Below are 14,710 nucleotides of genomic sequence, written 5' to 3'. Positions count from 1 at the left end.
GCGCATCTACACATGTCATAGAACATTGATGTAAAATTTTATAAAGTTTGTAGCATTTTGAATTTTTTGAAATTTTTGCTGTTTCCATGGTAACAGTTACCATTTCCAAAATTCCAAAGACAGGTGCCACTTTGAAACATGCCATGTTACATATCCATGTAGTTTCATTGAGTTTGACCTTCCTTGTTAACGGAGTAAATGGTACTTTAAGGTTTTCCCATTGGGTTTAATGCTAAAGATATTTAGTTTCCATGGCAATATAGTAGTTCCAGAGATTCTCAAAATCCTCTGAAACCTGTATATGGTGGACACCAACAATATATAAAAATTTGATGATTCTAAGTTCAGGCATACTTAAATTATTAACCAAAAACAAAAATTTTATTTTTCACATATGTTCTGTTTCCATGGTAACGGTGGCCATCTTCAAAATGCCATACCCCGATTGCAAATCTGCACATGCTGGTTTACATTATGGTATAGTTCCATAACATTTGGTTCATCCAATTCCAAAATATAAGCTGGACAAAAAAAGTGGAAGAAAAAAAATAATAAGAAAAAAAGAAACGTAGAAAAGCAATATGTCACCCCAACTCCGTTGAGGGTGCCATAATTAACCTCTCGGGGAAAGGTATTAATCAGTTAAATGAATTGAGAACCAATATTCTTTTATACTTCATGCTCAAATTTGAACAAAAGGCTTAGTTAGCTGATATAAAACATCATCAAAACTAAAACTGATCCAGAGAAATGCAGAGCTATCTTTATTTTCTTCTTCCAATTTATAACCCACGGGGCAAAGTTAAGCATGTGTAGGAAGAATAAATATACCAGGATGTTCTGATAATATATCAAATCAGACACATATATATTTAAAGAACCATGTCATACTCTCTTGGATACTTTGTATGCTCCAGCACCTACAGGTTTTATTTTTATGACATATTTATACTTGATCTAAATTTATGACCATATGTACTCAAATGCTATTGATCTAAAATGAAAATAAAAATAATCTACCATGTTCTTTTGAAAATTCTGTTCCTTATTATCACATTTACAATAACCTAATTAAACTACAATTTAAACTAGATTCTACTGAATTTACTCATTAATCTATGACCGACAATAGATAATGTCAAAATACATTAGTTATGTTGTCTAAATGTCAAGTCTGGTGTCATGTTGCTTTTTGACATCTCCCAATTTAAAATTTAAATATCTTTTTTACATCTTGTGGTTTTTCTTTGCTCTTAAATTAGATATAGGCTTAATATTTTGGAAATTCGCAAATCATTTGATAATCAAAATTTGTCATGACAAATTTCTCCAGTAAACCATAGGCAGTGGCAAACAATTTCTAAAGAGTTGCATTAAATAATTTCCAGAATTATTTATTCAATATGACAAAAACACTATAAAATTCAATAACAACATTAATAATTCATTGAAAAACAATCCTTCAAGGTGATACAATTTCTTTTTAAATCAAAATCAAGATTTTTTTTGCACATACAGTTCTGTATGTTAGCTAAATTCAAGTCTGTTACAACTAAAGTCTGGTGTACTTTACCTAATTACAAACCAGTATTTATGGGTTATAAAATGAAGGAAAATTAAACTTTTGGATGCTGACAATTTAAGTCTTAAAATCTCACTTTATAAGGCAGAATTAATCTTGGTTTCTAGTTAATTCAAATAAAGGCCTACTGCATGACTAATGAGTCTTTAACTCAGAAAGATATTGATACTGATTACAACGAAAATGCCTAAATCATTGTAACATGAAACTAGCATTCCTGTACCTTAATTAAGAGAAATTGCCAATTTTTCATCAATTAAATCTGAACTAAAACAAAAAGAACCAGTCTTTGTTGTATAGACAAACATTTGCAACTATAATTTCCAATATTCATGAGATTTTTTTATGAAGTTGCAATGCTGATGTGAAATTGGGGACCTGTTTGAAAGAAGAAAGATTGAATATGTCAAGTTGCTCTTTATAAGCGTAGGTGTTGTAATTCTCATGCAGAATCAATTTGGAATTTTTAACATGTAATAACACTGAAGCTTTCTTATATGAATCTTGTGGTAATCCCTGCTTACTTTAGAAAAGAATCCTGCTAATTATACATTGTATTGTTAAATTATTGCATACAGCTCCACTGCTCATACCATAAATAGAAAATGTATATTTTTTATGCCAATACCTTCAAGTTTTAATATACATAGGTTTATTATTCATCCTTCATGCTTACTACAAAAAAGATAACTTATCATTTTCATAACCTGAACGTAACCTTCAAGCTTTAATATACATAGGTTTACTATTTATCTTACATACTTGTTATTAAAAAGGCTTACTTATAAAATTTTAATAACCAGAGCAAAAAAATAGTGTCAAATATCAATATGTTGAAAATTATCGAGGTAGTCTTCATATTAGCATTTATCTAAAAGTGCATAAAATATTAAAATTTGAAATAAAATGTCTTTCAAAATATTTTCTAATGAGCTTGTGTGTTAATTCAGCAGACTTTTCTATTCTGCAGGCATTTTTGTAATGCTTTGACAGATAGATAGATATTATATAATTAATACAAAAGACAAAAATATCATTAGACAATCAAGATATGACATTTGGCAATATCTTTATATAAATCTTTCTTTGAAATAATATCAAAGACAAAAATATCATAACACAATCAAAATATGACAACATATCAAAACATTCTTTGAAATAATATTTTAAATAATCAATAAAAAACCATCACACTACAAATTTGAATGAAATAAAATGTGGTTTTTTGACATCTTTAGCTCAACGCTATAAATTTTCCTGAAGTCTGCAGACAGGTTATGAATGAGTACAACAGCTGAGACCACTAAAGTTCTACCATAAATTTCAATTTGTTAAAGAAAAAAAGTACTTTTTAATACGGTATCTTCTGTTCAGAAAAAGTACTTGGCATTGGTAATACAGATGACAAATAATACATTGACATGTAAAACAATACCTATTAATACCCTATTTAAGAATGGTTAGGGTTATGGAAATCAAGTGCAAAAGATTTAGTCTATTTTAATAGAAATCAAGCGTTCTTATAATTTAATACGAGCAGCTGAACGTCTGACACATATAACTTCAATGACCTTATATGGAAAGAGCTTTTTAACTTTTGTTTTAAGGATTTTTTATTAATAAAAAAAAATAAAAATATATGATGTAAAATATGTACAAAATTGCTGTAATTGCTTTTCTTGTTTTTACTAAACAGCTTGGATGTAGAGTTGTATCATTGGCACTCATACCACATCTTCTTATTTCATTCATTAACAAGTAAAATAAATGGATTCGCTTTGAATGAAATCAAATCTTTACTTTTTGCAAAATTACGCCTGACAAATGTGAACAACAACAATATTTTCATCCTTTTTGCTAGCTAACCCTTGCTTGATATCCAAATGGACCAATTATATTTTTATAATCTAGAAACAAGAACATTCCAAATTGTTTGTGGTCATTTACTCTTACTTTATTGGGGTCTGCAGGATGTGATTTATAAAATAGAGAATAATTGGTCAATTTTACAGGGTGCTTATATAATTAAATATGAAAAAAAACAGAGAATAATTGACAAAATTAGTATAAAGAATAGAAAAAAAATTAAAGAATATAGAATTGAAAACAAGAGTGACTTTTTTTACCTTTAATATTTTGTAGTGATTTTCAACAAGAATATGAGGCCATATCATTGGTAAACATCATTTTACTAATTCAATTTTAAAGAATGGTTACTCAATGACATATGTTTAATGTAATAATTTCAAAATGCAACAAGGAAACCATATCATAAAGCAATGTACAAAATGGCTAAACCTTAACTCTTTGGACACCAGTATAACAGTTTATCAATTACTTTTTTTTTGTGAATTATTACCAATATTCATGTAATATTTTACATAAAGTTGCAAAGCTGATTTGAAATTTAGGATCTATTTGAAACAAGACAGATTGAATGTGTCAAGTTGCTCTTTATTAGCGTAGGTGTTGTAATTCTCATGCAGAATCAATTTAGAATTTTTAACATGTAATCAAACACTGCATGAAGCTTTCTTCCTATAATATGAATCTTTTTTGCAATCTCAGGCATACATATGAAAAGAATACTGCTAATTATATTGTTGAATTCTTGCATAAAGCTACACTGCTGATAACCATAAATAGAAAAGGTATATTTTTATTCCGTAAATCATTCAAAACGTAACTTTTAAGGTTGAGTACTTTATTATTTATTCTATATAAAATTGAGAATGGAAATGGGGAATGTGTCAAAGAGACAAAAACCCGACCATAGAAAAAACAACAGCAGAAGGTCACCAACAGGTCTTCAATGTAGCGAAATATATGCTTATTATTGTGACCGTCCGTTCACTGACTTTTTCGTGCATGCATGCTTTGGCTGTACGTGTACATCAAATATGCACAGCACTTGGATGGACTTAATCATAGAAAACTTTTGTCTCGACCTCTAAGTGAGTGTGATGATGAATCTTTATATACAATCTGTCTAGGAAAAAACCCTTCAACTATGCTCAGTGATTCCGACTTAGAGTCATTCAATTGACTTTGCTACATCCATGTTACAAAATCTGCATCCAAATACAATCGTCAATTGAACAATATAGTATAAGGCTAGCACATGTAATATCGGCAGCACACGATATAAACTCTTTTGCTCTTGAACTGATCATTTTCATTTATATGTAAATATTGGGTATTGCTCACAACTTTATCATTTATATGTTCTGTTATTATTGTTTTAATGTATTGTTCATGATTATATAATTCATGTAATCTCTGTAAAGAGGAAATAAAGATATGAATGAATGAAAAAAAGTGCGTAAAAAATAAAAATATGAAATAAAGTCTTCCAGAACATTTTCGAAAAAAATCGTTCTCTAATTAAAGAATAAGCCGACTTTTCTTTATATTTTGCAGGCATTTTTTGTGATGTTTTGACAGATAGGTAGATATTATATAATTAACATAAAAGACAAAAATATCATTACACAATCAAATATGACATTAAGCAATAATGATTTCTTTAAAATAATATCTTATAAAAATAGATATCATATAATTAATATAAAAGACAAAAATATCATAACAAAATCAAAATATGACATTTGGTGATATTTTGTTATCCAAATTTTAATAAAATATATCTTAAAGACAAAGCATTAGTAAATCAATAGAAAACTATAAGACTACAAATTTGAATGAAAGGAGATGAGGCTTTTTGACATCTTTAGCTTAATACTATAAATTTTCCCTAAGTCTGCAGACAGTTATGAATGAATTCTACAGCTGAGACTACCAAAGTTCTACCATCAACATTAAGTTGTTTTATGAAAAAAACGTACTTTTTAATACAGTATCATCTGTTCAGAAAAAGCACTTATCATTGGTAAAACAGATGACAAATGACATCATTGACAAGTTAAACAATCCTGATTCGTTATATTTGTTATTCTCATTGGATTTTGTCTAATGCTTAGTTCATTTCTGTATGTGTTACATTTTAATGTTGTGTCGTTGTTCTCCTCTTATATTTAATGTGTTTCCCTCAGTTTTAGTTTGTAACCCCGTTTGATTTTTTCTATTGATTTATGAGTTTCGCACAGCGGTATACTACTATTGCCTTTATTCATATCCTTTTGAAATCAAGTGCAAAGGATTTAGCCTATTTCTAAAGATATCTTGCCTTCTTTTTGTACATAAATAAGGCCGTTAGTTTTCTCGTTTGAATTGTTTTACATTGTCATTTCGGGGCCTATAGCTGACTATGCAGTATGGGCTTTGCTCATTGTTGAAGGCCTTACAGTGACCTATAGTGGTTAATTTCTGTGACAATTTGGTCTCTTGTGGAGAGTTGTCTCATTGGCAATCATACCACATCTTCTTTTTTTATATTCTTATAATTAAATATGAGTAGCTGAACTTCTAAGACATATTACTTTAATGACTTTATATGGCATCAGCTTTTTATTTTTTTTTAATTTAAAGATTTTAAATTTGAATAACAGTAAATTAAAATATAATACTCAAAATATGTATAGTATTACTGTGAATGCTTCATTACAATGTATTTGTGTTCTAATTCTTTTGCTCAGCTGCTTAAGATTTAAATGCATGTCATCTTCATGTATATTTTTGATATAGGTTTACAGAATGGAAAATAATTGGTCAATTCTACAGGGTGTTGAATAATACAAAATAGATAATAAATGACAAATAAGTATAAATAATAGAGAAAAATAAGGAATACAGAATTGAAGACTTCAGAATACAAGAGTGAACTTGTTGAATTTTATGTTTTGTAGTGATTTTCAACCTGTATTAGAGGCCATTTTATTGGTTATTTCATTTATTTAAGAATGGTCACACAATAACAAATGTTTTATGCATTTATTTCAAAATGCAACAAGGAAATTATATCATGAAACAAAATGACAAAACTAAACCCTTAGGACTGCTTAACAAAAGTTTTCTTTTTTTTTTGCAAATTAAAAATCTGTTAAATCATATTTTTATTCATTACTGAATACTAGAATTCCATTTTGTGTAAAGTCTTCAACTGATAAAAACTAAAAATATATGTATGGTCAGCACTTTTACAACACCATACAAATTTTTATTTGTTTAGTTTTAAAAAATTCTACATAATGTCATTATCTTGTCATATATAGCTGTTATGTAATCTGCATTTTATTTGAAAATAAAATACCAGTTTTAAACATCATATATTTTCTATTGTCCAATCAAAAGGATGGAATCCTTATGACATCTATATAATTTAATTAAAGTGAAATAAATACTTCCTGCATGCAATTGTTCTTTTTCCAAATGTGCTTTTAACTGTGATTAAATTTCAACACCATCCAACAAATGTCAGTTGTAGGAAATTTCTTTTTGAATTTGAAAAAGTGCAAAACAATGATATTAGTGCTTTGTGTTATGTTGTATTTTGTGGCTTTCAAAGATCCCATCTCAATATAAGGTATCTCAAGATTATAAAACTGACCTCATCCCTATATGCCATGTGTTTAGTTTATGTACATTATAAAGAGGATTGCACTAGCAGCAATAGCTTTGAAAACAATAATTTGATATGAACTCTCCCTCAAATAACTTCCATCTTTGAGAAAACAAAACAAAAATGGCATGAAAGCAAATTTCTGCTATATCATGACTGGTTATTGTGTGGAAATTTAGAAAAAGGGTTTCTTGCCAAACTATACTCAGCAGTGTATTTAGGAGAGGGAGCCAGTACATTTGATATGCTACTCAAGACAAAACTCCACAAGAACATTGTATTTATGCTATTCAAAATTTACTATGATATATAATATCTTGGAACATACTTACCTATATTGACTATTGGACCAATATATTCTTTGGGACTGGTTGAAAGAATTGTTGCTATAGCAACCAGATTTGTGTCTGACATTATATTCTGAAAATGAAATAAAAATAAGATTCCCTATATAAACTAGATGAGTCAGTTCAAAACGTATTCCTCTGTGTGCAGCCTTATCCCAGAAAATTTGGTCACTCACAATAAAACACAGACAACAAACAGTGAAATTTGACCTATTAACTGATTTCTAAAAAATGCTGTTACACATCATTAACTGATTTTCTAAAACTAGCTCCAGATCTGGAGACAAATCTGCAGGCAAATCCGAAATAGTACAATTTACAGCAAATTTTCTTGTTTCATCTGTCATAGTTCCATACACTTGGAAGTCAAATATCTAAGCTAACACAGACATGAAGAAAACTCTGCCTCTTGGTGGAAAAATTAATTTGAAATATGTTTTCTATATACGACAAAAATCATTGGAATACAGTTAATTTCCCCCTGAATTGCACCTTTCATAAACTTAAACACAGTTTGTTGATTCTAAATGTGCCATTGGATTTAAAAAGGTTTTATAAAGTTGCTGTATCTTCACAATTTACACCACTTCTGCCATTTTATAATAAAACATGTATTTCATTAATTCTACTTTCAGCAAATTCTTCAAAAGATTTGATAATAATATAATTTATGCATGCTTTGTACAGAGCATTATCTTACACTTTTGCTGTTCATTATACAATTATGCAGACTTCTTGCTAAGATGGAATAGTTGATTTGTAGTTGGGTGCTCTGTAAACACAAAGAGAATCCAAATCTTACAAGAGTTGACAACTCTTGCTGGCTTTTGATGATTGGTAGGAGTTCTGACAGAAACTGACAAGTCATTGTCAAGGAATCTGGAGTGTTCACCTATGAATAAAAATTTTAAAAAAAATATCCTTTTAAATGATTTTACCATTTTTTGTCAATATTAATATATAACAACAGAAAAAAAACCAATAAAAACCACTTGTTTAACAAAACAACCATAAGTATTGACTGAGCTTTGGCAATGAGCATGGATTTTCCAATCAAAAGTGGTCTTAGATTATTAAAAATATCAGGTACATTAAAGACTAAATTATAAAATCTAATATAATAAATTAGACATCTCGTTTTTTTCATTGTCATATTTCTAATAAAAAATTACAAACCTGGAAGCATGGTAAAATTTTCACCAGAAATTTTAACACACTGTCCTCAGAAGCCACTTGCAAAAGAGTTTGCTGTAAGTTTACCCTCATGGACAAAAACTGCAGACTTTGCTGAGGTTCTAGGAGTACAAACTTCAGAAATGGTTCCATGAGAGAAATACAGCTTGTTCTCACACTAAAATAAAGAAGAATACATTAATTGCTAACAGATACTTTAATCAGTTTTTAAATGATTGATTTATCTTTATTTTCTTAACATCAAAAGATAAATATTTCATGCAGATTTAAGACCAGAATAAATCAATAATATAGCAAAGTAGTGGGTATATTTCAATGCAACAGGTTTTATTTTATTAATATTTTGGCGATACAAACTGACAGAATATTGCAATGAGAATAACTAAAAGAATTTCGATGATAATAACTGATACAACATTGCAATGAGAACAACTGAAACTTTTTCGATGAAAAAAATTGATAGGATATTGCAATGAAAACAACTGAAAGTATTTCGATGACGACAACTGATAGGTTATTGCAATGAGAACAACTGAAAGTATTTCGATGAAAAAAATTGATAGGATATTGCAATGAGAACAACTGAAAGTATTTTGAAGAACACAATTGATAGGATATTGCAATGAGAACAACTGAAAGTATTTCGATGAAAACAATTGATAGGATATTGCAATGAGAACATCTGAAAGTATTTTGATGATAACAATTGATATGATATTGCATTGAGAACATTTGAAAGTATTTTTATGATAACAACTGATAGGATATTGCAATGAGAACATCTGAAAATATTTTGATGATAACAATTGTTAGGATATTGCAATGAGAACATTTGAAAGTATTTTGATGATAACAATTGATATGATATTGCAATGAGAACATCTAAAGGTATTTTGATGATAACGATTGATAGAATATTGCAATGAGAACATTTGAAAGTATTTTGATAATAACAATTAATAGAAGATTGCAATGACTGAAAGCATTTTGATTATAACAATTGATAGAATATTGCAATGAGAACATTTGAAAGTATTTTGATGATAACAATTGATAGAATATTGCAATGAGAACATCTGAAAGTATTTATTTTGATGATAACAATTGATAGGATATAGCAATGAGAACAACCGAAGGTATTTTGATGATAACAATTGATATGTTATTGCAATGAGAACAATTGATGGGATATTGCAATGAGAACAACTGAAGGTATTTGATGATAACAATTGATATGACATTGCAATGACTGAAAGAATTTTTATATAACAATTGATAGGATATTGCAATGAGAACATTTGAAAGTATTTTGATGATAACAATTGAAATGTTTGATGAAAACAATTGATAGGATATTGCAATGAGAACAACTGAAGGTATTTTGATGATAACAATTGATACATAATATTATAATGAGAAAAACCGATATTATTTTTATGATAAGATCTTGAAGTATATTGCAAAGAGAATGATTGATGATATTCTGATCAGGACGTGAAGAAAACATACAAAAACTTAGCATTGGCCAATGCACAACAAAAATGAGGTCAAGGTCTGATTATACATGTCAGACATACATGTACGCACCTACTGTTTATTATGATAGTTAAAAAACAGACTAAGCACAAAAACTTAACATTGACCAATGAACCATGAAAATGAGTTTAAGGTCAGATGATACCAGTCAGACATACATGTACACCCTTGCAATCATACGATACATAAAATATCAAAAAGTAATATCACAAAACTGGCCAAATCCGAGAATAATTCAAAACGGAAAGTCCTTCATCAAATGACAAAATCAAAAGCTCAAACACACCAAAACGGATGGACATCAATTGTCAAATTAATGACTTAACACAGTTATTTTTTATATAACAAAATGGTGGATTACACCTGTCTTTTTAGCTAGCTTAACCTCTCACTTGTATGAAAGTCGCATAAAATTCAATTATATTGACAATGATGTGTAAACAAAACAAACAGATATGATAGGTTAATATGTAAAAAAAAAAAAAAAAATAGGGGTACAGTTGTCAACATTGTGTTTTTATCTTAATCACTATAAAACAAACAAATATGTTAAAAAATATTTACCATGGCACAATTACACAATGACAGGATGTATAAGTACAGAGCAACGTCATGTTAACAAAGAAACACAATAAGGCATATAGACAAAGCATATTAGCAAAAATTAAAGATAAGAATACAAAAATTATCATAGAACAATAACACAATGACGGGATGTATAAGTATAGAGCCATGTAATGTGCAACAAAGAAACACAAATAAGGATGTAGACAAAGCATATTAGCAAGAACAAAAGACAAGAATACAGAAACTATCATAGAACAACAACACAATGATGGGATGTATATAAGTACAGAGCCACGTCATATGTAACAAAGAAACACAAAAGGTATACAGAAAAACCTTATTAGGAAAAATAAAAAAAAAACAAGAATACAAAAATTATGATAGAACAATAACACAATGACGGGATGTATAAGTAAAGAACAAGGTCTAATGGATACCACTAAAGAACAGACTTAACAATAAAAGTTATATTCATAAAGACAAATAGAAGAATACTATAACACGTTATTAAGATAATAAACAACGTCAATATCCAGAATCTAAATTTCAAGACCATTGTGTATTATTTGTGAAATGAGACCAAGGCCAATGGACATGTGACAGACAGAAACATAAGGTGTCGGCATACAAGGTATTAAACATCAAGGTCTTCTACATTCTGAAATATAAAGCTTTTTACAAATAGTTTACACCACTGCTTCTGCTAGATAACAATCCCCATGTCTCACAAACTGCAACTTTGGTCACAGGAGAGACAAAAACAGGCAATATTTTGATATTGACTGATAATGTCGCGAAATGAGAACTAAAAGTTTCTTGATGATAGGGACTGACAACATTTTGATGATAAAAAAAAAAACAATGATTTCACAAGAGTAATAACATTTTTAAAATTTATTACTATATGTACTTTAAAGGATACAATCAAATCACAACAGATGCCTTTTTACTCAGGGTTAAAAACAAACGCAAAATATTTATTCATTATTTCATTTATAATCTAATTGGTAAATTATGCAAAGAAGGTCTTCCAGAACAGAAGAAAGAACAGGAAATTAGGAATATTGGCAGACATGCAATCTTTGGAAAAGCCTTGCCACAAGGATTCTTTTGTATTGAGAATGTTTGGAACCCTCCCTTTGTGTAAATAAACGCAACAGTAGTATATTGCTGTCATACATCCATTAAGCTACAACAAATCCAGGTTTATAAACTAAAACGAAGGAAAATACATCAACTATCAGAGGAAAACAATGGAATAATAGAAACACTGAACTAAAACAAAAACAAACGCCAACAAAAATGGAAACGGACTATTTGAAACTATGAAATGAGGGATTAGCAATAATACCCACATATCGCACGAACAACTTCTGTAGATGAAACGAAAGATAATATTTAGAATTATGTAAAGACCACAGAGAAATTTGAATTTCATTACAAAATATTCATACACCCTTTGTCAAACCTACATTCTAGAAAATTTTACGAATATGAAAGTTTCATTAAAGTAAGATCCTTCACAGAATGTCAACTTTCAAAGATTTAAACAATAATAAAATTGAGAATGGAAATGGGTAATGTGCAAAAAATAAGGCCGTTAGTTTTCTCGTTTGAATTGTTTTATATTGTCTTATCGGGGCCTTTTATAGCTGACTATGCGGTATGGGCTTTGCTCATTGTTGAAGGCCGTACGGTGACCTATAGTTGTTAATGTTTGTGTCATTTTGGTCTTTTGTGGATAGTTGTCTCATTGGCAATAATACCACATCTTCTTTTTTATAAAAAAATTCGTAAGGGTTCCACGGAACCCAATGTCTCGCCTACTTTTGCTGTTAATTGCAGACTCAACAAAAATGAGGAAAAACATCAATAAAATTTTCCCTCTCGATACTGTCGTTTGATTGAAAGAAGCTTCCAAGTTTGGTAAAAAATCCAGGATAGTTTATGAATCTAATAAATGTTTTATAAACTTTAACTGCAGACTGTATGCAATGTTAACTGGAAGAAAAACTAAGTCCATTTATAAGTAAAATACGGAAAAAGTGAATTTTTTTTTCACAAAATTTACTTCTGAATAATATCTTATGATCAGAAACAAGCTTATGTCTAAGTTTGGTAGAAATCCAGGATAGTTTAAGAACATTATAAAAATTTTAAAAACTTAAACCACAGAGTGAATGTTTTGTTTCTGGCCAAAAAAATAAGTCCATTTATAAGTAAAATACGGAAAAGTGGAAATTTATTTTTACAAAATTTTCTTCTTGATACTATCTTATGATCATAAACAAGCTTCTGTCCAAGTTTGGTACAAATCAAGGATAGTTTAAGAAAGTTATTAAAATTTTAAAAACTTTAACCCCAGAGTGAATGTAATGTTTCCTCGCAGAAAAACTAAGTCCATTTATAAGTAAAATACGGAAAAAATGGAATTTTATTTTTACAAAATTTACTTCTGGATACTTTCTTATGATCATAAACAAGCTTCTGTCCAAGTTTGGTAGAAATTCAGTATAGTTTAAGAAAGTTATTAAAATTTCAAAAACTTTAACCACAGAGTGAATATTTGTGGACGCCGCCGACGACGACGCCGACGACGACGGAATGTAGGATCGCTTAGTCTCGCTTTTTCGACTAAAGTCGAAGGCTCGACAAAAAGACAACAACTCCACCATAGAAAATACAACAGCAGAAGGTCACCACTAGGTCTTCAATGCAGTCAGAAATTTCCGCATCCGGAGGAGTCCTTCAGCTAAACAAATATACATACTAGTTCAGTGATAATGAACGCCATACTAAACTCCAAATTATACACAAGAAACTAAAATTAAAAATAATACAAGACTAACAAAACTCTCAACTTCTATACAAAAAAGCTTAAATGAACACCTAACCGTCTTAATAATCACCATAAAAACTATAAGAAGCCATATCCAATAATGTTTACAATTTTTAATCGGGTTTTCTCGACAATAAAGCAATCATTAAAGACGAAATACACACTAATCATATCAAAATAGCATTTTACTTCGCTAAGCTACACAGTAATCCACCGACTAATTTGTTGTTTTGATGGGAGTTTAAACACATCCTATCTTACAATGTAAATGAATAGAAGGATATGACGTCGACTTCTATAATTGTGAGTCTCATGTAGACGAAACGTACTTCTGGTCTAACAAATTTTAAGCCTGGTACCCTTGATAACAAACACTATAATAGTGTTTTAGTAAGCCATTCGTAAATGAAATTGACTCCTGTAACAGTGAATGAGCAATCCATCAGTATATGGTTATCTAACAGTAAAATATGAAAAATAACGAGCTCTGAGGAAATTCAAACGGATAGTCTTTAATCCAATAACAAAACCAAAAGCTCAAACACATTAAACGAATGGATAACAACTGTTATATATCTGGATTGGTACATACATCTTCTTATGTTAGAAAATAGTGGATTGAACCTGGTTTTATAGCTAGCTTAACCTGTTACTTGTATGACAGTCATATAACATTCCTTTATATTCATAACAATGTGTAAACAAAACAAACGGACATAATAGGTGAAAACTGATGTCAAAAAATGGGTACAGCAGTGAACATTTTTTTATAATCTTAATCACAATAAAAACAAACAAACATGTCAACACAAGTATAGAAAGCACTTAGAGGTTCAAATAATAAACAGGAGCCGCATATCCTACTGGAAGCTCTAAATTGTTAACGGTCATGGCAGGTTGTGATTACACTTAAAATATATATCATTTTATAAACAACAGTAGTATACCGCTGTTCAAAAGTCATAAATCGATTTAGAAAAAAACAAATCATACTCTGAACTGAATTGGTCAAATCATTAAAGTTACTAGTCTTTAACACAAATATTTTGTTTTAAATATTTAATTATACAGATTAATTTATTTTCATACATTAATAAATAGTGTTTATTAAAGTTTTTGATCTGTAA

General features: G+C 29.3%; 1 protein-coding gene across 1 annotated transcript in view; it reads right to left on the bottom strand.

The window, feature by feature from the left end:
• Nucleotides 1-14,710, bottom strand: part of LOC143072160 (focadhesin-like) — a 292,655-nt gene that overhangs the window by 109,428 nt on the left and 168,517 nt on the right. Inside the window, exons 7-9 of the mRNA XM_076246976.1 lie at nucleotides 8,624-8,798; nucleotides 8,148-8,339; nucleotides 7,433-7,520 (exon numbers count right to left, since the gene is read on the bottom strand). Coding sequence (XP_076103091.1) covers nucleotides 7,433-7,520; nucleotides 8,148-8,339; nucleotides 8,624-8,798 — 455 coding nt within the window. The remainder of the gene's footprint in view (nucleotides 1-7,432; nucleotides 7,521-8,147; nucleotides 8,340-8,623; nucleotides 8,799-14,710) is intronic.

Source organism: Mytilus galloprovincialis, chromosome 4 (assembly GCF_965363235.1).
Source record: "Mytilus galloprovincialis chromosome 4, xbMytGall1.hap1.1, whole genome shotgun sequence".
Lineage (NCBI taxonomy): Eukaryota > Metazoa > Mollusca > Bivalvia > Mytilida > Mytilidae > Mytilus > Mytilus galloprovincialis.
The sequence above is the reverse complement of the archived record's forward strand: the minus strand, read 5'-3'. Positions and strand labels throughout refer to the sequence as shown.